Here is a 25810-nt window from a genome sequence, read left to right on the forward strand (position 1 = left end):
TAAATAGGTATATTATAAAATATTAAGCCAATATTTTAAAGAATAATGAAGTAGCACTTTGCTCTTTGTATATGTTTTACTATGTATATAAATTATCAGTATGTCACTTGTAAATAAAGATGTATACATATTGGAGGTACATGACGAAAACATGTTTTACTTATGGGATTCATAAAATGTTTAGAAATCACTTATTTAGAACATGAGGTGAATAAAGTCTGGGTCAAAAGTTTGCTTTATGAATGAGACAGTATTTTTGCCCATGGTCAGTCTGAGTAACCATCTGACAAGTATACCAAACTTTTTCAGTTTCCTACCCATCCTGGGGTCTCTCTCATCTATAAGCTTCTTCCTTGTATATTTTTCTTTCTTCACTAATACTGAGCCTCTTGCCTAGCTAACCCCTCTCATTTCAACAATTCTCAGCTCAGACATTACTTTTTCTAGAACATTCTACACTTTCCCTCCTCACTAAACTGATACAATAAAGTTAAAATGAAAGCACCTATTTTTATTGTCTGTTTACACGTGTGCATGGCATAAAAGACAGTAAGCTTCTCGAGGTCTCAGACTATATCTTGCTTACATATGTGGTTCCCCAGGACAAGCACAGAGCTTGGAATACAGTGAATGTTCATCAAATATCTGCTGAATAAATGAACTTATGGATCAGTACAAATCTAGCTGCAGAATAAACAATTCAAAGGACAGGTACACAAAGGATATTTCAAGGTTCCTTAGGAAGTGATATGAAGTGACATAATGTAAATTATCTAACAGTTCAAAATTGCACAGAATTGATAAGCCAAAGTAATGAAAAATTTACAAAATGCTCAAGCAGGGAACCTGGGTGGCTCAGTGGGTTAAAGCCTCTGCTTTCGGCTCAGGTCATGATCCCAGGGTCCTGGGATCGAGTCCTGCATCGGGCTCTCTGCTCAGCAGGAAGCCTGCTTCCTCCTCTCTCTCTGCCTGCCTCTCTGCCTACTAGTGATCTCTGTCTGTCAAATAAATAAATAAAATCTTAAAACAAAATGCTCAAGCATTTTTTAAAAAGATTTTATTTACTCATTTGAGATAGAGAGAGAGAGAGCATGAGCAGGGGAAGAGGCAGAGGGAGAGGGAGAAGCAGACTCCCTGATGAGCTCGAAGCCTGACACATGGCTTAATCACAGGACCCGGAGATCATGACTTGAGCTGAAGGTAGACGCTTATCCATCTGAGCCACCCAGGCGCCCCTAAGTTAACTTTTTCATTTATAAACTTGTTTAGTTCTCAAAGAGTTAGTGTCCTCACATTTATTATCTTACAGTTCTATGGCTCCGGAGCCTAGGCATGGCCCATCTGGGTTGTCTAAAGTCCCATAAGGCTATAATCAAGAAGTCATCTGGAGGCTTACTTCACTGATCACTGGGACTGTTGGCAGAATTTATTTCATTGCTATGGTGAGACTGATTGTCCAGGCTTCTTGCTGTAAAATATCCGCAGTTCCTGGAGAATACTCTCAATTCTTTGCTACATGGCATTCTCAATATAGCCACTTAGTTCATCAAGCCATCAAGGAGAGTCAATAGGTTGAGTCCACTAGCAAGCTGGAATGTTATGTAACATGATGTAATTATGGAAATGACATTGCATTGCCTTTGCCATAATCTAGTTGTTAGAAGCAAGCTGCATGTCCCATATACCCAAGCAGAGGGGATGACACAGAGGCACAAATAAGAGTCAGTGATGATGGGAGGGAGTCACCTTCCAGTCTGTCTGATACATGACATTATTTTAATACTTTTCCACATCCATCAAAAAAAGATTGCCAAAGAGGTAGTGCCCTTCAAAAAAAAGTGAAAAACTCTGTAGAAGTCATCTGGCTAGCCAACCAAAACAGATGCTGTGAGCAAAAGGCCTCCCTACTGGAATCTAGAAGCATCTGTGTTTTTATGATATGCCAAGCGGGGTATCTCATTTTCTCATCAAAATATAAATCTCTATAAATAGTAGCTGTTTACTTACCACAGTAATGCCAAGGGAAAATTCCACAATTTTTCTAACATTGAACTTGCCTCTAGGAAACAATAATAAAACCTCAGCCACTGAAGCCACGCAGCTATCACAAAATAAAAATGTGACATTGATAGGCATTTTTATATAAGGTCAGTTATTTGAGTTACTAGAACATTTAACCATCTAAAGGCTGTAAAGTGTTTTCACTAATAACCTGAAATGTAAAAAATTATTAACTCATTGCTACTTGAAGGAACAAAAATCTCAACCACTCTTTAATGGAAACTTTGGTAGAAGTAATTATATCATTACTTGAATGCCTTTAAAGTGCAGAAAGAGAATTTGCTTCTCTTCATCAAAAAAAACCCCCAAAAAGATAGAAGAATTTAACCAGGTTTCGTCTGGGCAACATTATACAGTTTTCGAATTTAAATAGCATACTGCCATCCAAAGGTCCACTGAATTAATGAAATATATGCTTTATCATTTACCAAAGAGTTCATTAGGGAAAATTAAGTAGAAAAAAACAGAGTGTAGCAGCTCACTAGAAGAGCTCATTACCAAATAACTGCCCCTGCCCTCACTGTAACACTCAAGAATCGCTGGTTCTTCCTCTGTGGTGCTTGAGGCCTTGGTTACATCTCTCTAGAGACACACAAATCCCCCACAGGAAAGGGAAGTAGGACGGATAACATGAACTTGCCCAGAGCAAGCTCCGCTGACAAGTCTCACTCAATTATTTCTTGTCGGATGATCTTTGCTGGAAAATAACATTTTAGAAATGCCCTGTTCAATAAAGGAACCACTAGACAGATATGGCTACTAAAATTAAAATTTAAAATTCCATTCAGTTGCACTAGCCACCTTTCAAGAGCCACATGTGGCTAGTAGCTATCACTGTGGAAAGTTTCACTGGACAGGGCTAGTCTAGGATTATGTGAGAAAGGCCATCAGGGATACCTGTTTTCAGGCCTATGGAATTTCTCTGTGCTATAAACCATGTAATAATTTCTGTTGAAATTTTGAAGTCACATGAGCCTAAAAGTGAGTGATACAGTAGAAATAAGTTAAATGTCCTAAAGTTATCTCCCAAAGAGCCTGCAGGGATACTTTTATCTTATCCATTTCCGACCAATAATTATTCACATATATGAACCTCCTAACATTCCTTAGGACCTTAAAATCCTTTACAGATTTATAATGAAAAAGAAAAAAAACATGTTCCTATTTTGGTCTTTTTTTTGGGAGGCAGGACCCCTCCCCCAAAATGTAAAAGGCTGGCAACATTAAGTACAGGCAAAAACACAATACAGTTTCTTATAAAGTTAATGTGACCCAGCAAGTCTAACCTTAACTTTTTATTCAAGAGGAATGAAAACATGTACCCACACTTGTACACAGAAGCTTTATTCATAACAACCAAAAACTGGAAAGACACACAAGTACCTACCAACAAATGAGTGGATAAATGAATTGTGGTTCATTTTAATTGTGGAACACTATCCAGCAATTAAAAAGAAACTACGGATACATGCCACAACGCAAGTAAACTTCAAAAAATTTAAAAAAAAAAAAGGATAAGGTCTATATTGCAAAAAATTATATTTTGTGGGGGAAGCCCAATTTTTAAAACACTGTAAAACTCTAAATGGACCCTGTGTTTATCTAGCTGATGGTAATAAATAAATTTGTTTCTTTTTTTTAAGAAAAAAAAAACATAACAATGAGTAAAAGAAGTCAAATGCAAAATAAGAGTTCACTGGAAATTATGTAAAATTCATCTCATATTCAGATGAAATTCTAGAAGAGGCAAAAGTAATCTAGAGCAACAACAAATGATCCGTCAGTGCTTGCCTGAGTGAAAAGGACAGCAAAGAAGTATGAAGTAATTTTTTGAGATGACAGAGTGTTGTTGTTTTTTAATATTTTATTTACTTATTTGACAGAGAGAGACACACAGCGAGAGAAGGAACACAAGCAGGGGGAGTAGGAGAGGGAGAAGCAGGCTTCCCGTGGAGCAGGGAGCCCCATGTGGGGCTTGACCCCAGGACCCTGGGATCATGACCCGAGCCAAAGGCAGACACGTAACCACTGAGCCACCCAGGCGCCCCAACAGAGTGTTTTATAGGGTTTTTATTTATTTATTTTTTAAGATTTTATTTACTTGGGGCGCATGGGTAGCTCAGTCAGTTCCTTCTACTCAGGTCATGATCCCAGGGTTCTGGGATCAAGTCCCACATGGGGCTTCCTGCTTGGTGGGGAGCCTCCTCTCCCTCTTCCACTCCCCCTGCTCCTGCTTGTGTGCATGCTCTCTCTCTCTCTCTCAAATGAACTTATTTAATTGAGAGAGAGAGTGAGAGTATGATCGAGCACAGGGGAAGGACAAAGGGAGAGGTAGAAGCAGACTACCCACTTGGCAGGGAGCCAGATGCAGGGCTCAATTCCAGGACCCTGCAATCATGACCCAAGCTAAAGGCAGACACTTAACCAACTGAGCCACCCAGGCACCCTATCAGTGTTTCACATCTTGACTGCATTTTACTGTATACAGGTTATACTTCAACAAAATTGAGAGATTATGCTCTGATTTTTCAATGGCAGTACAATTTAATAATTTCCATTGCAAAGACAGGATAAATGCTAAAACTAGAAAATGGACTTTAGGTACAAGTTCAAAATGGGGCCCTTATTCCTATATAACAAAGACCTAGACCTTGATACATTTATACTCTTACCTGGTAGAGAGAGATAATTAGGCCTGAAGAACAAACTCCATTCATTCCCCAACCAGTCCTCATCCCAGATGTAGGAAACCTACACAACTAAGAGAATGGTCAGATCCACCTCTAAAAGGCCAGTCCAAGGGTGCTGCCCATATTGGCCTTCCAGCCCTGGGCACAGGAAGTGAAAGATGAAGGATAAAACGTACAACTCCAGGGTACCTGGGTGGCTCAGTGGGTTAAGACTCTGCCTTCGGCTCAGGTCATGATCTCAGGGTCCTGGGATCGAGCCCTGCATTGGGCTCTCTGCTTTGCAGTGAGCCTGCTTCCCCCTCCCCCTCTGCCTGGCTCTATGCCTACTTGTGATCTCTCTCTCTCTGTCAAATAAATAAATAAAATCTTTAAAAAAAACAAACAAACCAACCTACAACTCCTTCTGGCACAAACGTCCCATACTGACTGTCAGATTGGTAATTTTTCCTCCTGAGAAGAATAAGTAAGGATTTTTTTTTCTCTGTAATAATTCTTCCCTTAAGAGGCAAGGAAGTTTGAGCTAAAGTTGCACCCTCCCTCTGGGCAGGAATGGAAAAGTGAGGAAATAGGAAGAAATGTGTACCCACCCACTCGTACACAATGATAATTAAATAAGATAATCCTCATTTACTGATGCAGAGTAAATACTCAATGAATCTTAGCTATTCTATAACTACCCTAAAGATATTCAGTAATAGCAAAAAAAAAAAAAAAAATCACAGATTCCTAAGCCTATATAAATGCCAGAAAAAGGGGTGTGTCTAAAAGAATCTCAACTATGCAGCCATTTCAAAGGTCAAGGTACCTCTGTGTGTTATTGACAAGGGAAATGTCCACATTATAGTGCTAATTTTTTTTTAAATTACGAAACAATGTGTAGGGTAAGGTTTTTTTGTGTGTGTGTGTTTTTTTTTTAACAAACAAGATATGCACTAAATTAACAGTAGTTACCACTGAGGAGAAACAAGAAGGCATTAGGGAAACACTTTCCACAATTCTAAAATTATTTTTACAATAAATAACACTTGTTTTATGGAAATAATTTTTCTTTAATTTTTTTTAAGTCTATTTAGTTATTTTAAGTTCTCTCCACCCAACGTGGGGCTCAGACTCACAACCCCGAGATCAGAGTTGCTCCCTCTTCTGACTAAGCCAGCCAGGCACTCAGGGAAATAATTTTAAATAGCCTCTCCAAGGCTGCATTCATCTGGGAAAGCTCATCAATGCCTTAAAATAAATTACTTAAAAATGTGCAGAAGAACCTGGAACAATATCTAGCACATGAGAGAGACTCAGTAAGTTTTGCTGAATTTTATTTATGTTCTAATTATTTTTTTTAAAGATTTTATTTATTTGTCAGAGAGAAAGGGAGAGAGAAACAGAGAGCCAGCACAAGCAGGGGTAGCTGTGGTCAGAGGGAAAAGCAGGTTCCCTGTGCAGCAAGGAGCCCAATGTGGGACTAGATCACAGGACCCTGGGATGACGACCTGAGCTGAAGGCAGCTGCTTGACCTACTGAGCCACCCAGGCATCCCAAGTATTTGTTGAATTTTAAAATTTTTGGAGAAATATACCTACAAAGTTGAAGAAAATTAATGCCTTTCTAAGCAGATAAATACATAAAATCAGAAACTGCTATAAATGGGAAATACACAACAGGTTTCAACTACAACAGAAAAAAATGTTTAAAGTACTAGAAAAAAGCTTAGCAAAAATGCCGAAGACTCTCACAAAGAAAACCCATGGAAATACATAAGAGAATATCCATATAAATTTAGAGAAATATGATGTTATTGTATGCAATGACTCAATACTGTAAGGGTATCATGAACTCCAAATTAACCTATAAATGTAATGTAATTATAAGCAGAATCCCAATGGATCATTCGTAAATTCAATCTAAACTTCAACTGCCAAGTAAAATACAATAGAGGAAATGGGAGGGAATTCTTTTTAATTTGTTAAAGTAGCCAAGAAAACGTTCAGGAAGAACGAGGGAAACTGGCCCTACTGGACATCAAAACATGCTATATATAGTAATTAAAGCTAGATGGTACCGGTACAAAAACAAACAGTTCATGGAGTAGAACCACCAACCCAGAAACAGGATTAGATGTACATGAGAATTTAATATACAAGACTGAGAATGGGGGAGTGGGGAGGAACTATTCAATACCGGTGTTGAGACAACAGACTAACCATTTGGTGGTGGTGTGGAGTGTTAATAACAATAGATAACATGTTTGGGGAACTATATTATGAGTCAGGCACTGTTTTAAGAGCTTTACATACCTGCAAGCATCCTAGCCCACAATTCTTTCTTATTACCAAAATCTAACATTACAGTTGACCCCTTGAACTACATGGGTTTGAACTCTACTTCTATGCTGCTTTTAATACATTACACTATTATAAATGTATTTTCTCTTCCATATGATTTTTTCTATATATACATATATTTTTTAAAGATTTTTATTTATTTATTTGACAGAGATTACAAGTAGGCAGAGAGGCAGTCAGAGAGAGGAAGGGAAGAAGGCTCCCTGCTGAGCAGAGAGCCTGATATGGGGCTTGATCCCAGGACCCTGGGATCATGACCTGAGCTGAAGGCAGAGGTCACTGAGCCGCCCAGGTGCCCCTATATATATATATTTCTTATGATCAAGTAAACTCTATGCCCAACATAGGACTCAAATTCACAACCCCAAGATCTAGAGTCATGTGTTCTACCAACTGAGCCAGCCAGGTGCCCCCCCTTATGATTTTCTTAACATTTTTTCTCCAGCATAATTCATTAAGAATACAGTATATAATACATAGAGCATACAAAATAAGTGTTATTCAACCATTTATCAGTAAGGCTTCTGGTAACAGACTATTAGTAGTTAAGACTTTGGGGAGTCAAAAATTCTAAGTGGAATTTCAACTGTCAATGTCCCTAACCCCTGTGTTCTTCAAAGGTCAACTGTATCTGCCTCACTCTAGTTACTGCTTTTGTTTCTCACAAGAAAAATTACTTCTCTCTAAATGATCTTTTAATAGGATTCATTCGGAATACTGCATACTTAGAAGGGAAAAAAATTCTAATTTTATAGTGAATAACCTGGAGATTGCGTATTTTCTTCTTATAGATACCTCCAATATAATTCAAGCACATAATATAGTTCCATTTCATCACCTGCTGACACCCTGATCTTGGACTTACAGCCTCCATAACTGTGAGAAATAAATTTGTTACTTAAAGTACCCTAGTCTCTGGCATTTTATTATAGCATCCCAAAGAGACTAAGATCATTTCATATAAAATACAATTCATCATTTTGAAGTGTACACGTCAGTGTTTTTACTAGATTCACTATGTTGTGCAATCATCACCACTAACATTTCCAGAACATTTCCAGCAAACTCCAAAAAGAAATCCTGTACTTATTAGTAGTTAGTCCCAATTCTCCTATCCCTTTACCCTCTGATAACCACTAGTTTAACTCTCTCTATGGATTTGCCTATTCTGGGCATTTCATATTAACAGAATCATAAAATCTGTCATCTTCGTATGACTGTCTTCTTTCACTTAGTATAATGTCTTCAAGATTTTCTATGTTGCAGCAAGTGACCAGATCATTCACACTGTATGAACAGACCACATTTGTTCATCACCTGATAGACAATGGGTTATTTCCACTTCTTGGCTACTATGAACAATGCTATGAACATCCATCTAACAAGTTTATGTATAAACGTACTTTCAACTCACTTGGTCATATACCGAGGAGTAAAATTGCTGAGTCATTCTGTTTAACTTTTTGAAGAACTGCCAAACTGTTCTCCAGAATGACTGCAGTAGTTTACATTCCCACTAGCAGAGGCTAAGGGTTCCAATTTCCCTACATGTGCACCCACACTTTTTCTTTTTTTTAACTCTCAAAGCCTAATGGATGTGAAGTGGTACCTCACTGTAGTTTGTTTTGTTTTTCTTAATGCTGGGCGTGGAGCTAACGCAGGGCTTAAAGGCACCACCCTGAGATCAACACCTGAGCTGAGATGGAGTCAGGCACTTAACCCACTGAGTCACCTAGGGGCCCCTCATTGTGGTTTTAATTTGCATTTCCCTAATGACCATGTTATTGAGCATCTCTTCACATGCTTCTGGTCATTTGCACATCTGTTTAGTAGAGATGTCTATTCAAATCCTTTGCTGATTTTTATTTTTCCATTGGCTGTTTATAAATTGAGTTGTCTTTTAACGTTGAGTTGCAAGAGTTCTTTATATATTCTGGATACTAGACCCTTATCAGATATATGATTTGCATATATTCTCTCCCATTCTGTGGATTGTCTTTTCACTTTTTTGACAGTTGTCTTTGATGCATAAGTTTTAAATTCTGATGAAGTCCAACTTAGCTATTTTTTTACACTTTTGTCATGGCTAAAAGAAAATTACTGTTTAACCCAAAGTCATGCAGATTTTTACCAATGTTTCCTCCTAAGAATTTTATATAGATCTTCGATTGATTCTGAGTTAATTTTTTTGTATGTGGTGTGAGGTAGGGGTCCAAATTTATTCTTTTGCATGAAGATATCCAGTTGTCCCAGCATCATTTGCTAAAAAGACTATTATTTCCCCATTGAATGGTCTTGGCATGCTTGTTAAAAATTAATTGACCACAAATTTATGGGTTTACTTCTGGACTTTCAATTCTATTCCATTGGTTTATAACACTATCCTTATGCCATCATCATCACATCATCTTCATTATTATTGCTTTGTAGTAAGTTTTGAAGTCAAGTGTGTGTCCTTCAACTTTGTTGTACTTTATCCAATTGTTGTGGATTCAATGACTTTGCAACTCCATATGAATTTTAGGAGCAGCTTATCCATTTCTGGAAAAAAGGCATTGGAATTTTGACAGGGATCACACTGAATTTATAGATCAATTTGGGGAGTATTGCTATATTAATAATATTGTCTTCCAATCCATGAACACAAGATGTCTTTCCATTTATTTAGATCTTCAATCTCTTTCAATATGTTTTATAGATTTTAGTGTACAAGTCTTGTACTTGGTTGAATTTATTCATAAGTATTATATTCTTTTTGATGTTATTGTAAATGGATTTTTTCCCTCAATTTCATTTTCAGATTGTTCATTGCTAGTGTATAGAAATGCAACTGATTTTTGTATATTGATCTTGTATCCAGCAACTTTGCTGGATTCATTTTTTGTAAATTCTTTAGGGTTTCCTATATATGAGACCATGTCATCTGCAAATTGAATTCTTTCTTTGCAGACTTTTTTTTTCTTTATCTTACTTAACTGCCTACCTAGAACCTCCAATATCACATTGAATATAAGTAGCAAGAGCAGGCATCCTTATCTCGTTCCTGATCCTAAAAGGGAAAGCTTTCAGTTTTTACCAGTAAGTATAATGTGAGCTGTGGATTGTTCTGTTGAATTTTGCTTGCTGAACTGAATTTAGAGTGCCAACTCAAGGTTGCTCTGAGGATCTATCAAGAAAAGATCTGTGAAGGTGTTTTCAAAACTGTAAAATACCATCTAGTTTAAGATATTCTTATTCAGTAACTTAGTGCTCTTACTCTAAAAAGTTATATCTAAATGTTAAAGAAATGAAAACAATGTTTGTGAAGTTCTCTTTTTATTTCCCAACATCTTGATGGAAGTTTAGCACCTATGTTCTTTTGAAGGGTGAAGAGGAAGAGAAGAATCTTTGGAGAGGTAATCAGAACAAAAATAGAAGGCCTAGAGCCTCACCCCAGTTTAAGAAAAAGAACTACTATTTCTTTAAATCAACTTTTATTGAAGAAAAACATTCCTACAGAAGAGTACATACGTTAAAGTATTTAGCTCAATGAATTTCTAAAAAGTGAACACACTGAGTTCAAGAAAGAGAATGTGACCAGCTTCCCATACTTCCCCCTCCTAGTTACTAGCCCTTCACCCCCAGCTACAGATAACCGGTATCTTTTCAAAAAATATTTTATTTATTTATTTATTTGACAGAGAGAGAGAGAGAGAGCACAAGCAGGCAGAGCAGCAGGCAGGGAAAGAGGGGGAAGCAGGCTCCCTGCTGAGCAGAGAGCCCGATGTGGGGCTCAATCCCAGGACCTGGGATCATGACCTGAGCCGAAGGTAGAGGCTTTACCCACTGAGCTACCCAGGTGCCCCAGATAACCAGTATCTTGTTTCTATCACCAGAAACATAGTTTGATCTATTTTTGAAACTTTACATAAACAGTACAGTATAAAACAGTACAAAATTGTACAGTAGTACAATTTTGTGTCTGACTTCTATCCCTCAATTTTTTACACTTGATCTTAGCCAAAAGGCCGAGAAGCGATATCCCTCAATTTTTTAAAAAAGATTTTATTTGAGAGAGAGAATGAGACAGCATGAGAGGGGAGAGGTCAGAGAGAGAAGCAGGCTCCCTGCTGAGCAGGGAGCCTGACATGGGACTCAATCCCGGGACTCCAGGATCATGACCTGAGACGAAGGCAGTTGCTTAAACAACTGAGCCACCCAGGCGACCTATCCCCCAATGTTTTGATTGTGAAACTCATCCACTGTTGCACGCAGCACTAGTTCATTCATTTTCATTGCTTTTTGTAGTATATAATTACATGAATATGCCACCATTATTTATTTGAGTTGTCTCTAGTTTTTAATTATGAATACTGCAGCTATTAGCATGTTTGTACATGTCTTTTGAATAATATATGTATGCATGTCTATTGGATATACACGCCCGTACACACGCAGCCTCCAGGAGAATTGCTGGGTCATAGCATACACATATATGTTCAGCTTTAGGGAATTTTGCCTAATTTGCACAATGTAGTGTTTTGATATACATATACTCTGTATAATGATAACCAAATCAAGCTAATTAATATATCCAGCAGCTCACATAGTTACCATTTTCTCTGTGTGTGGTAAAGAACATTTAAGATCTACTCTCAGCAAATTTCAAGTATACATTATTTTTAACTATAGTTGCAGTACCATCTAGCATTTTAAATTGTTTCTATAGGAAGATCACTTAGAATACCAAATTCACTATACTGTAGGAAATAACTATGCTTTCTTAAATGTTTGAAAATTGGATACAGTTTAAGGTATTAAAGGGAAGAAAAGAAAACAATCCTGAAACCTCGAAATAACAAGGTTGAATATACATTTGGAGAGAAATATGGGAAAAATATCTTCAGCAATTTGTTAAGGAACTAAATTGGAGAGCAAAATATACCAAGTCATTGGTTCTTAACTTCAGCGTATATCAGAATCACTTGGAGAATATGTTAAAGGAGAGTGCAGGGGCCCCCAGGAGAGTTTCTAATTTAATCAGCCTGGGGTGGAGCCCGAGAATTTGCATTGCTAATAAGTTCTCCAGAGATACTGTATTAACTGGTCTGCAGATTCCACTTTAAGAATCACTGTATTTAAAAAAAAAAAAAAAGAATCACTGTATTTATGAAATAAACTTCATAAAAACAGAAATACCTATAGGGTCCTTTCTTTCTACAACAGAAATGTGGGAAAGAGGCTCCAATAATGCCCTTAGGCCATTTCATCATTTAATGTGATAAATACAGTTAAGTTTATTTTGTGCTTGATAAGTAGTAAATTGATTAGAAGGTTTTATATATAAAAAACAATAATCAGACTCAATATCAGCACATGGAGAAAAAAGACTAGCATGAAAGCTGTTTAAAGTTAGATCTACGCCATATTATTAATGATCTGAATAACAGAATAAATCAGAACAGTAGCCAGTAGCTTGGCAGAGAATGTAACATTAAAATTCAAACTACACTGTCTAAAATGATGATTTATTAAGGTATTTAGAAATAAATGTTCATCCATTCACTCAACAATCATTGACCGAGTAATACCTCATGGAAGAGGCTCTGTTCCACACATGAGAACCACGTCCTCTATCATCTCACAAAATGTTGTCAATATTATTCTGTAGGAGAAAAGTAACTAGGATAACTAAATGTTTTTAATTTCCCCTGCACTGATGTTTTTTGGAAGACCCAGAATTAGTGATAATTGCTATTTTCATTGCTTGTCAATCAAGTAAGAAAATGTTCATATGCACATAACACTAAAAACATTTTACAATATTTAGATATTCCACCAGCAAAACCCTAAAATATTCTTTTATTATTTAGGGATTTTAAAAATAAGTGAATGTTGGATTTCAAAAATGACAACTTATTTCTTACTTTAATAATTTTCCCATTTTCTCCATTAGTAAAGATCTATATGGCTAGTGCAAAACACGTGAGAACTTTAGCACTTCATTCTGAATTTAGAAAAGGACCAAAATACCCTGCATTACTCACAAACAGCTGATGCTAATTCATTTGATTTCAAATCCATACAGCATAAAGTCGTGATAAATTATTAGTACATTCTGGCTTAACATCAAAAAAAAAAAAAAGAAAATCAGCTTTGTAGAGTAATCTTTTATCTGCTCTTGTAAAACATACAGAAAAATGTAGGTCAAAATCAATAGCAATAAAGATAATTTTTTTCCTAACGATTTTTTAAGTAATCTCTACACCCAACACGGGGCTTGAACTCATGACCCTGAGACTGAGTTGGATGCTCTACTGACCAAGCCAGCCAGGCACCCCAATAAAGATTAATTTAAATTTAAAGATATTTTTTAACAGAGGAAAGATTACTTTCATATGGAAAAGGGTCAAGAAATGCCAAATAAAGAAAAATGAGGGGCTAAGAATAATTTTAGCATATAGCAAGAATAATTTTAAAGCTATCATACAATATATATAACATCAAATAATATAATTATTATAAAATATATAACATGATATACATTTAATATAATATTAAAGCTATTTTAATTAAAACAGTGGCATTGATGCACATATAGGCAAACAGAATATAAACCACAATTGAGTCCAGACTTAGGGTGGTTATAAAACAGAGATAGCATTAAAAGTCAGTGGAAAAGGAGCACCTGGGTGGCTCAGTGGTTAAAGCCTCTGCCTTCAGCTCAGGTCATGATCCCAGGGTCCTGGGATTGAGCCCCGTATCAGGCTCTCTGCTCAGCAAGGAACCTGCTTCCCCCCTCCCCCACCCCCCCTGCCTCTCTGCCTACTTGTGATCTCTGTCTGTCAAATAAATAAAATCTTTTTTAAAAAATCAGTGGAAAAAAAGATGGATTCAATAAATGATATTGGGACAACTGGCTATACATAAGGAAAAGATAAAATTAGCTTCCCAATTCACACCAAACACAAAAATAAATTCCAGATGAATTAAACACCAAATTGTAAAAACCAAAATTTTAAACCTTTAAGATGAAAATCTTTTTAACTTGAAGGTAGGTAAAGATTTCTTTTGGGGCAGGAGGGGGGCACCTGGGTAGCTCAGTCATTAAGAATCTGAGGTCCTGGGATTGAGCCCCGAATCCAGCCCTGCATCCAGCCCCACACCGGGTTCCCTGCTTTGGGGAGGGGGAGCCTGCTTCTCCCTCTCCCATGCCCCCACCTGTGTTCCCTCTCTCGCTGTGTGTGTCTCTGTCAAATAAATTTAAAAAAAAAAAAAATCTTAAAAAAAAAAAGATTTATTTTGGGGCACATGGGTGGCTCAGTTGGTTGGGCAGCTGACTCTTGTTTTCAGCTCAGGTCATGATCTCAGGGTCCTGGGATCAAGCACTGCATCGGGCTCCACACTCAGTGGGAAATCTGCTTCAGGATTCTTTCTCTCCCTCTCCCTTTGCCCCTCCCATGCTCTCTCTCTCTCTGTAAAATAAATAAATAAATATTTTTAAAAAAAGATTTCTCTTAAAGCACGCAAACACAATAATCATAAAGGTAAAAAAATGCATAATTATAAGCTATAATGAAATTTAAGTCTAAAACTCTATAAACATGAAAAGATCACCACTGTCTGGGAGAAGCTATTTATGACTACATAAGAATTAGATTCCAAAGCATACCTTACCCCTCCCAAAAGGAAAACTCTAAAAATCAATTTTTAAAAAAATACTAACAGCCAAAAGGTAAAAATAGGTAAAGGTTATACAAAGGGGATTCAAAGAAGAGAATATCCCAAAGACCAATAAGAAAATAGCTCAATCTCACTAGTAATTAGGAAAAAAACACAAACTTATTTTCTTAATGATTTTATTTATTTTTTTATTAGAGAAAGAGGGAAAAAGCATGGGGGGGGGCAGAGGGAGAGAGAGAAGCAGGCTTCCCGCTGAGCCAGGAGCCCGATGCACGGCTCAATCCCAGGACCCCTGAGATCATGACCTCAGTGGAAGGCAGACACTTAACTGCCTGAGCCACCCAGTGCCCCCACAAAAAACGCAAATTTAAACAATAAGATTGTTTATACCTATTATATTGTAAAAACTAAAATATCTGCAATGTTAAGTGCTCAAAAGGACATGAGTAACACACACTCAAATACTGCTGGCAAGAGTGCAAACTAGTGTAACTAGGTAAAGACAAAGGTAACTCATCACCCAGCAATTCTATGTAGCGACTCTACATAGGATACATGCTATGTTTCTAGACATATATCCTTAAGAAACTTACATGTGTATGTATGGAGACATATAGATAAATGTGCACACCATAAAAAGTAAAATTGGAAGCCACTTAAATTATCCTCAGATAAGAGAACAGATAATTGTGGTATAGGCACAAAATAAGATACTATACAGTAGTTAAACAGAATTAACTGGCTCTCTATCTATCAACATGACTAAATTTCAAATGTCATTTTAAATTTTAAAAATGCAGTTTGCAGGATGCCTCGGTGGCTCAGTGGGTTAAGCCGCTGCCTTCGGCTCAGGTCATGATCCCAGGGTTCTGGGATCGAGTCCCTCATGGGGCTCCTTGCTTGGCAGGGAGCCTGCTTCTCTCTCCCCCTCTGCCTCCCACTCTGCCTGGTTGTGCTCACGCGCGCTCACACACACACTCTCTCTCTCTCTCTCTCTCTGATAAATAAATGAATGAAATTTTTTTTTTAAAATGCAGTTTGCAGATAGAAATATACAATATGACATCACTATATGTATTTTTATGTTTGGGTTTTTTTTTTAAGATTTTATTTATTTGATAGGAAGAGAGAGATCACAAGTAGGCTGAGGGGGGGGGAAGCAGGCTCCCCACTGAGCAGAGAGACCGATGCGGGGCTCAATCCCAGGACCCTGGGATCATGACCTGACCCAAAGGCAGAGGCTTAACCCACTGAGCCACCCAGGCGCCCCTATATATATTTTTAAAACACACAAAACAATATATTACTTATGGGCACAAACATATGTAAATGTGAACAGAAAGGATCTATACCAACTTTAGAATAGTGGTTATTTCTGGGAAGGTTAGTGAAATCAAAAGGAGATACAAAAGAGATTGAATTGGATCTGTAATGTTTTATTTCTAAAAATTAAAGTTCTGAAACAAATATCACAATATGTTAACATTTAAATCTGGATGGTGAACATATGGATATATGTTATGCTATTTGCTGTACTTTTCAGCATGCTCTAAATCTTTAAAGATTTCTTTCTTTCTTTTTTTTTAAAGTAATTTCTATACCCAACGTGGGGCTTGAACTCACAACCCCAAGATCAAAAGTTGCATGCTCTTCTGAGTGAGCCAGCCAGGTGTCCCATGTTTGAAACCTCGTGAAGTGTATATAATTTATACTTGCTTAAATGCACAGAGCTTCTAGAAATACAGTCAAGCAAGGAATAGTTTCCATCATAAAACGTAAGTTGGAAATTATGAGATTAAATCGCTAAGAAACTGGGGCGCCTGGGTGGCTCAGTGGGTTAAGCCTCTGCCTTCGGGTCAGGTCATGATCTCAGGTTCCTGGGATCAAGCCCCACATCGGGCTCTCTGCTCAGCGGGAAGCCTGCTTCCCCCACTCTCTCTGCCTGCTTGTGATCTCTGTCAAATAAATAAACAGAATCTTTTTTTTTTTTTAAGATTTTATTTTTACTTATTTGACAGGCAGAGATCACAAGTAGGCAGAGAGGCAGGCAGAGAGAGAGAGAGAGAGGGGGAAGCAGGCTCACCACTGAGCAGAGAGCCCAATGTGGGGCTGGATCCCAGGATCCTGGGATTATGACCTGAGCCTAAGGCAGAGGCTTTAACCCTCTGAGCCACTCAGGTGCTCCAAATAAACAGAATCTTTAAAAAAAATCACTAAGAAACTGAAAACAACCCAATGTAGGCCTCAGAGCCCATTCAGGGGTATTAATATTGAATTGTGAGAAAAGATCTCATTACGAGATTCTTACCAAAGATGCCACACCCAGAGTATGGACCCTTAAGAACTGCACTGGAGCAAGTGTCTAGTATATTGCCAATGCAGGTGTTTCCAAGGGTTCACGGTTCTGCCAATTCAAGAATTTTCAAGAACAAAATAGTATACTTTTCTTTTTTTTCAAGATTTTATTTATTCATCAGAGAGAATGCACAAGCAGGGGGAGCAGAAGGCAGAAGGAGAAGCAGGCTCCCTGCTGAGCAAGGAGCCCGATGTGGAACTTGATCCAAGGACCCTGGGATCATGACCTGAGCCAGAGGCAGACACTTAACCAACTGAGCCACCCAGGCATCCCCAACAGTATACTTTCACCTTATACCTTTGCACCTTGTTTTAATACTTGAAAAAAGGAATACATCCATTTTATGGGCCCAGCACGCTTCCACTGCGCCACTCTGCTATACATCCATTTTAAGTATAAATTATTTTTGTTTCAAACAGAAGCTATTTAGTAGTGTTATAAAGAGTTCAATTTTAGTTTCTAAAACATACTGCATTTCAAGATACTTTTTAAAATTTTCACTAAAGTAACATGCACAAACACGGCAGAAGGTTGATATGCTTTGGATAACAGAACTCTGACCTCAGGAAACGAGACTACAAAACATTCTAAATTGTTTGTTTGGACTCATGGTATTGCACATAAGCCATCCCCATTCAGAACTTGTATTCCAAAACTACCTGAAGGTAAATTATTTGGTAAAGATGCCATTCGCCCACAAAATATTACAAAAGGCTCGGCTTATTGGGGTACGTGGATGGCTCAGTCATTTGAGCATCAGACTTGGTTTCGGCTCAGGTCATGATCTCCAGGTCATGGCTAGAGCCCCATGTCAGGCTCCGCACTCAGCAGGAGTGTGCTTCAGATTCTCTCTCCTTCTTCTCTCTCCCCCTCGGTTCCTCCCCACTCACGCTCTCTCTAAAATAAATAAAATCTTCAAAAATACATACATACATACATACATACATAAATGGCTAGGTTTCTACATTAGGCTACAAAAGTTTCATCAATACACTGATACGAAATTTACTAGCCTGCCCTCCTCAAAATGTGAGATTAGGTAAATTTTACCTCTAACATCTTTTTTTTAATTTTTTAAGAGATTTTATTTATTTGAGAGAGAGAGAGAATGAGCAGTGGGGAGAGGCAGAGGGAGAGAGAGAGAGAGAAGCAGACTCCCCGCTGAGCAGAAAGCCCAATGCAGGGTTCGATTCCAGGACTCTAGGATCACCTGACATCTTTCTACACCGCATTCAACTCCTAAGAGTTCTCTCCCTTAGATTTCTATTTAACATCATCTTACTCCTATTCCTTCACAAGAAATTACCTCAAGGAGGTATAAGAATTTATGAAGAAAGTGATCCATTGGCTTTACTGGCATTACCATATGTGTATTTGCAGAAAGGCAAGGCTGAATCTCCAGCAAGTCAGATCTCTGGGCAATTTTGTTTTTTGTTTTTGTTTTTTTTATTTGACAGAGAGAAATCACAAGTAGGCAGAGAGGCAGGGCAGAGAAAGAGGGGGAAGCAGTCTCCCCACTGAGGAGAGAGCCCGATGCAGGGCTCGATCCTAGGACCCCGAGATCATGACCCGAGCCGAAGCCAGAGGCTTAACCCACTGAGCCACCCAGGCGCCCCATCTCTGGGCAATTTTAAAAGATACAGTACAAAAAAGTTCAGGCAATGTGGAAAGCCTCTCTTCTTTTCTTTTCAGTAACCAGGTGGTGGTGGTGGTGGTGGTGGTGGTGGTGGTGGTGGTGGTAGAAGGGGCCAAGAAGCAACACCAAACAGAGCAGCTTTACTAAGGAGTCTCTCCATACTTAGACTCAGCTCTCCTAAACATTTAAGGCTGTATTTCAGATTCTTTCTTTCCTCTACTTCTGATTCTATGATTTCAGAGAAGCTGTAGCCTAAGAGTTCTGATCGTGTGGAGGCCCGGGGCAAAGGCAGCCATCTGTATGGGGAGTTCATATATAACTAAGAGTCTGTATTTATATAAATAATAAGAATTAGAACTAGAGAATCAGTTTTATTACCAGGAAAATTTTAAAACAGCCAAGAGCACTTATTACCTAATTCAATCTTTTTGAAAGGCCAAAGGGAATCAAGTACCTTTAAATCAATTCATCATTTATTATAAAATGTATCCAACTTATAATCCCATATTTTTTTCTCATATAGTATATACACTAAAGAAGATAATGACAAAAATTATTTTCTTTCATGTTCTTTGCTTTTTCAGATTATAAGCTTCAAGAAATTTTAAGGATTAATCAAGTTCTAATGACCTAGATGTTATTTACTGAATAATATCACACATTTTATTCTTCAGCCAATTTCCCAGATGAACTAAACATGATGCTCTCTTTTGCCCAGAAAAAGCAAAGGACAAGATATACAGGTTACTAATGCTACCAGTGATACATGTGATATAATGATATAGTGAAAAAGAACCCTTCAATTACATACTGAATATAAATACCACTTACAAGGTATCAGAATGCCAAAATTAAAGTAACCAAAAGGAATAATAATTCAAAATAGCTTTTCTTCCAAAAAAGGAAATTCAGAATTTATTTTAAAAGCATCACAAGGCTAACTCTATTTGTTAAACAATAAGCTGTTACTAGGAAATTATGGTTATCAGAAGAAATAAGACAATCAAGGATGGGCCAAAGGTGCTCAGATTTTCCAAAAGGTAGAAGGTAGTTTTTGAAAATTAAACTCTGATATCAACCTCCAAAAGCTCTAAGTAAGGTAAATCTACTCTTTTCTAGACCCTTGCAATTAAGCTGGTGAAGCAGGTAATAAGTAGCAAACTGAGCTGAATTCATATCCTGATCCTGCTTCTTGTTAGTTGTAAACCTGGCAAATTAATGAGCCCCTATCTCTGAGAAAAACAATATTAATACTACCTAGCTTGCAGGATGGTTTTGTCGGGATTAGATATGTTTGTATTTCAGTAATGGTACCCAAAGTATATTGATGTGTATCAGTTTAGAGGAAGGTCTCTAACAGCATGCTCAAGGGCTATTTCTGACCTATCTTATTCTCCTTTTTAATAATGACTTGAATGTAGACACAGAAGTCATTATTTTAAACCTACAGGTGAAAACAAAATTGGCAGAGAAAGCTACTACGTTGCATAACATGAAAGAATCAAGAATCAAAAAGACCTTGAACAAGTAGTAGATGGGCCCTGACCTAAAAAAAAAACAAAAAACAAAAAACGAGGACTTTAAAGGGGATAAATGTAAGGTTTTGTACTTAGGTTCAGTAAAACAATTGCAAAATACATAGAACGGGGTAGGGGAGCCAATTTTAAAAGAATATGAGAGTTTTAATTGACTGCAAGCTCATTATGACCCAAGTGTGTGATTTACTACAGAAAAAAGGCAAATATGATTTTACCCTGTATTAATAATGGTAGTGTCTAGCTCAAGAGAATAGGAGTTCAGCATGTTCTCCACTATTCACTGTGTTCCACTTGGGGCACATTTTAGAAGAAACACTGGCAAAACAGCGATTCCAAAGGAAGGTAACCTAAATGATGAAGAGTTTGGAATACAGAATATTTCAGGAATTGGGGATGTTTAAGTTGCAAAGAGAAAATCTGAGCGAATATGTAACCTGTCTTCAAATATATGAGGACCTATCATACGGAAAAGGAATTGTGTTTAGTTCTTTGTAACTCTAAACAGCTAAAAATTACATGGAACGCCATATAAAAAAGACATTTCTAACATGACACTAAAATGGGCTAGCTTTAATGGTGATGCACTCTCTACTGCTAGAGTGTTCAGAGATTAGATTAATTTCGTTTTGAACAAAAAGGTATTGAGCACCTACGCCCCAAGCAATGTGCAAAGCACACAGTGATGACAATGAATGAAAAACTAACGTGGTCTCTTCTTTCAAGGAAGATAAACAGTAAAGGCAAATAACCACACCAATAAATTTAAAATGACAAACAGATAAACCTCTAAGGAGAGGAATACAGCTCTTCAAGAGCATCTAACAAAGGATCATGACTTGTGTGGGATCAGAACAGGCTTCCCTTGAGTAGATGAGTGATCCATGAGTAGGAGGTAAACGGTTGGGAACAGAACATCACAAAGAAAGGAAACAGTACATGCAAAGACCTTGTGGTAAGAGAAACTACTAAAGTTCAAGGAACTGAATGGTTTATATAACCTGAGCATAGGGAGTAAGGCAGTGTGAGCAGAGAGAAGCAGGAATAGAACCACAAAAGGCCTTAAAGGCCCAGTTTGGATTGATCTCCCAAAAGTAACCTGTTGCTACTGAGGTAGGGGTTTAAATAGCAACAGGCATGAGAGGAAACAATCAATGTGGAAAATGCTGTAAAGAGACCTCTAGTGAGATTCCCAAAGTAGTCCAAACCACAAATGATGGTAGTTTGGGGAAATGAGGTAGAAATGAGGATGAAGACAGGTGGACAGATTGAAGATTTTTAGGATATTAAAATGACAGAACCCACGTGACCAGTAGTCCAGTGGGTTATTTGGGTATTATTTATTTATTTATTTATTTTAGATTTTATTTATTTATTTATTTGACAGACAGAAATCACAAGTAGGCAGAGAGGCAGGCAGAGAGAGGAAGGGAAGCAGGCTCCCTGCTGAGCAGAGAGCCCAATGCGGGGCTCAATCCCAGAATGATCACAGGACTATCACAGGACGCTGGGATCACGACCCGAGCCGAGGGCAGAGGCTTTAACCCACTGAGCCACCCAGGCGCCCCTATTTGGGTATAATGTAAAGCAGCAATGCCCACGCCACATTCTTTGGCCCTAATCATACCCTTTTAGAGAAGGGGTGGGGGGTGGGTGGAACAGAACTCAGTGATGAATTTTACTGGGGGGCAGCGGATGTGGTAAGAGAGAAGTATAAAGGAAGACCATGAACACCACCACCCCATCTCCCTATCCCCCACTGGTTTCTAGCAATGGACGGTGATGCTATTCACAGGAAAGTACTAATTAGGAGGGCTAAGATCATGGGTTTAGATGTGAACAGTAGAGTTTGAGGTGCCTTGATTTCAAATTGGCACTCTGACATATTGATCTGGAACTTAAAGGATAGATCTGGACTGGGAGTAAAATGCTGAGAATCACTGGCATATAGATGGTAGCTGAAGCTGTAGGCTTAGAAGAGACTGCCTGAAGAGATAACGGAGAAGAGAGCCTTGAGGAATATCTGCATTGAATAACAGCGTAGAGGAGGGTGAGTCTGCAAAAGAGAGGTATGAGTAAAAACAAGAGCAAGGCTGCACAGAAGCCACGGAAAGAGTGTTTACCATGAAGGAGGCTATGATCAACAACGTCAAACGCTGTGGAGACCTCAAGTCAGACAAAGAATGAAAAATGTCAATTAAGTTTAGAAGCACATTTCAGTGGACTGATAGGGCCAGAAATCAGACCGCAGTGGGCTGAGGGGTGAGTAGGTGGTAAGCAAACATAAAAGACAATAAATGTATACAACTCCATCGGAAATACCTGGCTGAAAAATGGGAAAAGAAAGGAGATAGCTGTGAGGGTGGAGGGAGGGTTTGTCTTAAGACGGGAGAAGCTTAAGTATGTTAAGCGGGAACAGGTGAACGCACAGGAGTGGGGTTCCTTGAGTGGGAAAAAAGAGAATCTGAAGCATGGGTAGAGGGAGAAGCCATTGATAAAAGGAGAGCCTATGGAGAATAGAAAGAAAAAGAGGTCAAATTAAATGACCTTTAAGGTCTCTTCTTACTCCATCATCTCATGACTTTCTTTTAGATAGGCCATTTAGATAGGACATTTGCATGAAAGCATAAATCCATGCAAACTTGTTTAATTATTCCAGTATAAATAAATCAGTCAAGCACATCCTTATCCCCTAGTGACGCAGTTAATGTCCCCAGGTTTATGACCAGTGTAATCTCTGGGCAGGATCCATCCCTCAGAGAGCTTTTAGCTCAAGGCACACTGCAGTACGGCACAGAACCAGCACTATCTCCCCTCGCCAAACCCACACTACACCGCGATCTTAAGAGTTAAAGGAGGAAGTAAAATTTAAAACCATGGAACTACAACATAGACTGCTGCATTCAAAGCGACTGTCATTCATAAAAACAAAACGCGACACCGCAAATGCATCCCCATTCCAAGCTGAAGACATTCCTGCCTGTTCCGACAGTGACAGGTCCCCCAGATGGCTGGGGTTTAACACTAAAAGTCATTTGCACCTCCTCCTCCCTTTCTCAAGACCTTTCACTTTAAAAGAAACAGAAATGGGTTCCTAATGATCCTTCCCACAGGCCTAGCCCCAACGCAGGAGACGGATCCCCCGCAGTCACTGCAGCGGCTGCACCTAATAAACCCCAGCAAGGGGGTGCGGAGAAACCCCTAGAGCCCGTCCGACAGGGCTGGGACCGCCACAATCCCGCGGCTGGTTTGGGGGACGCAGTAACAAGCCCCAAGGGATAGAGAGGGAGAATTAAAGGAGACCCAGGAGACCCAGGGTAGTGAGGGGGTCGCCTCCCCTCGAGCTTCCTTAGGGGGATGGAGTTTCTGCGGAAGGCTAATCCCCCCGTCACCGCTCCTACTTCTCACCCTCAAGCCCTTCTCTGGCTTGCCGCCCCCTCCAACCCCCCCCATCTGCTCGGACTCACGCCCCCTCCCCTGGGGCCGTCAGGATCTCGGAGTGCCCGCGAGCCCGGCGCCCCCCGCCTCGAGCCGCAGGTTCGGGGCCGGCACTCACCCGGCCCGCCATCTTCGCGGACACGTCCGGCTCCGCGGCTGCAGCTGGGCGCTTAGTAGAGCCCGCCCCCGCGCGCGCGCGCCGCCCTCCCTCGCGCAGGCGCGCAGCCGCCGTGAGGCCGCGCGCGCGCGCGCCCGGACGCGTCCCTGGCGTCCCCCGCCCCGCAGGGCGCGCGCGGGTCCGCGGCCGCCGACGGGCGGGCGGGGCGACGGCGCCATTTTGAGCGGGAGCTGCGGGTGCCGGTGTTCTATATTTCTGCAGAGCGTCTGTCCGCGGGCGACTTTCTTAAGGGTTTCTTTTGCGAGTCTTGTCATAGCCGGCCGTTTGCGCCTGGCTGTGTAGCAAGGCCTCTGATGTTTTAATCCCTTAGCTTTGCTTCTCTTTGCCCACTGCTGCTTGCCCAGTTACGGCCTCTGAGACTTTTTAACTTTCTGCTTCCAGACCTACTGAAATGTGAAAATGTGCCTAAACGCACCCGGCGCGGGTACTGGGCTGCCCCAAGCTGGTTCTGAATTCAAGTTCTGCGTGGATTCAAGCTTTTCTTTGTAGGCGAGCTTGTTTACCTAGGTTCTAGAAATTATCAACGTTGGTGTTTATATTTAACTTTTGTGTAGCCTGGAAAACTCTATTTTCAAATTTAAGAGTGAATAGTAATTGTTGCTTTACCTTTATTTTCTATATTTTAATTCATTATTGTTTGTTTATAAAGATAATGTTTTTAACAATCTTTATGATTCCCCAGTATTGTTTCATTTTAGACAATAGGGCGGAATTTGAATGAAGTATGCCCCAAATTCGCTCTTATTTCTTTTACCTCGATATTTCTACTATATCATTGCCTCACTGGAGTCTTCAGAATAGAGGATAATAAAAATTAGAATTAATAATAGTAACAGCAGGGGCGCAGGGGTGCTCAGTGAGTTAAGCCTCTGCCTTCCTCTCAGGTCATGGTCTCAGGGTCCTGGGATCCAACCCTGCTTTGGGCTCTGTGCTCAGCGGGGAGCCTGCTCCCTCCCCCCTCCCGCCCCCTCCTGCTACCTCTACCTACTTGTGATCTCTCTCTGTCCAATAAATAAATAAAATCTTAAAAAAAAAAATAGTAACAGCAGCAGCAGCATGCTACAAGAAGATTCTGCTTAGCAGATTCCCTGATGTTTTTATTGGCCCTGTCCCTGATAGCTTATATTTCTCTCTGTATTTACAGAAGACGAGAAACAACAGGATTTGTTACCTTTCATTTCTCACAGTTGATTAGGAAAAAATAGTGGTTCCAATATGAGCAAAGGAAAACATTAGAAGAGGTGGGCACGCTTAGCGGTTTAAGATTGAGAATAAAAATCAGTAAGTGACCTGAAGGTGGGCCAGGGACAGAAGAAACAAAACCAGGCCAGTTTTATAAACTATCAGGCTATGCCTGAGAACCACATTGCTTTATTGGGCAAATCAGATGTTAACTAAATCAGTGGAGTTTATCAGGAAAGAGAACTAGTTGAACTCTGATCTATTAACTTGCAAAAGCTACAAAAACACTGAGAATGAATTGGGGAGCCTGGAGGCCCAGGTTCTTGCCCCTTTTCATGCTCTGCCAACTCATTTGCCGTATCTCTTCTCTGAGCCCCAGTTCCCGTATTTGCAAAGTGAGAGGTATAATTAGATGAGCTTAATGGTTGCCTCTTACATTTTTTGATACTCTGAATCTGTAAGTCAAAGAGATTTACCAAACAGATCCAGAAGATGATACTAGTTCTCAGTTCAATGACCTGATATTATTTTCAAGGCCAGAGAATAATGCAAATATGTTTACACCACTGGTTTGTTACTAGGTAAAATAGATTGCAAGGGAAAATGTCTTTAATCTCTTCAACAGGGAGGAATACTTACCACCTAGGAAAGATAGGCTTGCTGGAGAGGTTCCAGTGTGTCTGTTTAGAGCACATATTTCCATGATAAGCCAACCTTTGTAGCATCTCACAAA

At 39.3% G+C, this 25810-nt stretch overlaps 1 protein-coding gene across 1 annotated transcript in view; it reads right to left on the reverse strand.

Annotated features, from left to right (window-relative positions):
* NSF (N-ethylmaleimide sensitive factor, vesicle fusing ATPase) overlaps window positions 1-24053 on the reverse strand; it is a gene marked incomplete at its 5' end in the record, with an annotated part of 149338 nt that extends 125285 nt beyond the window's left edge. Inside the window, 3 exon segments of the mRNA XM_080826861.1 lie at window positions 23836-23991; window positions 23993-24034; window positions 24036-24053. Coding sequence (XP_080682987.1) covers window positions 23836-23991; window positions 23993-24034; window positions 24036-24053 — 216 coding nt within the window.
* Between the last annotated feature and the right edge of the window lie 1757 nt (window positions 24054-25810).

The sequence above is a fragment of the Martes martes genome (assembly GCF_963455335.1).
Source record: "Martes martes genome assembly, chromosome: 16".
NCBI classification, from domain to species: domain Eukaryota; kingdom Metazoa; phylum Chordata; class Mammalia; order Carnivora; family Mustelidae; genus Martes; species Martes martes.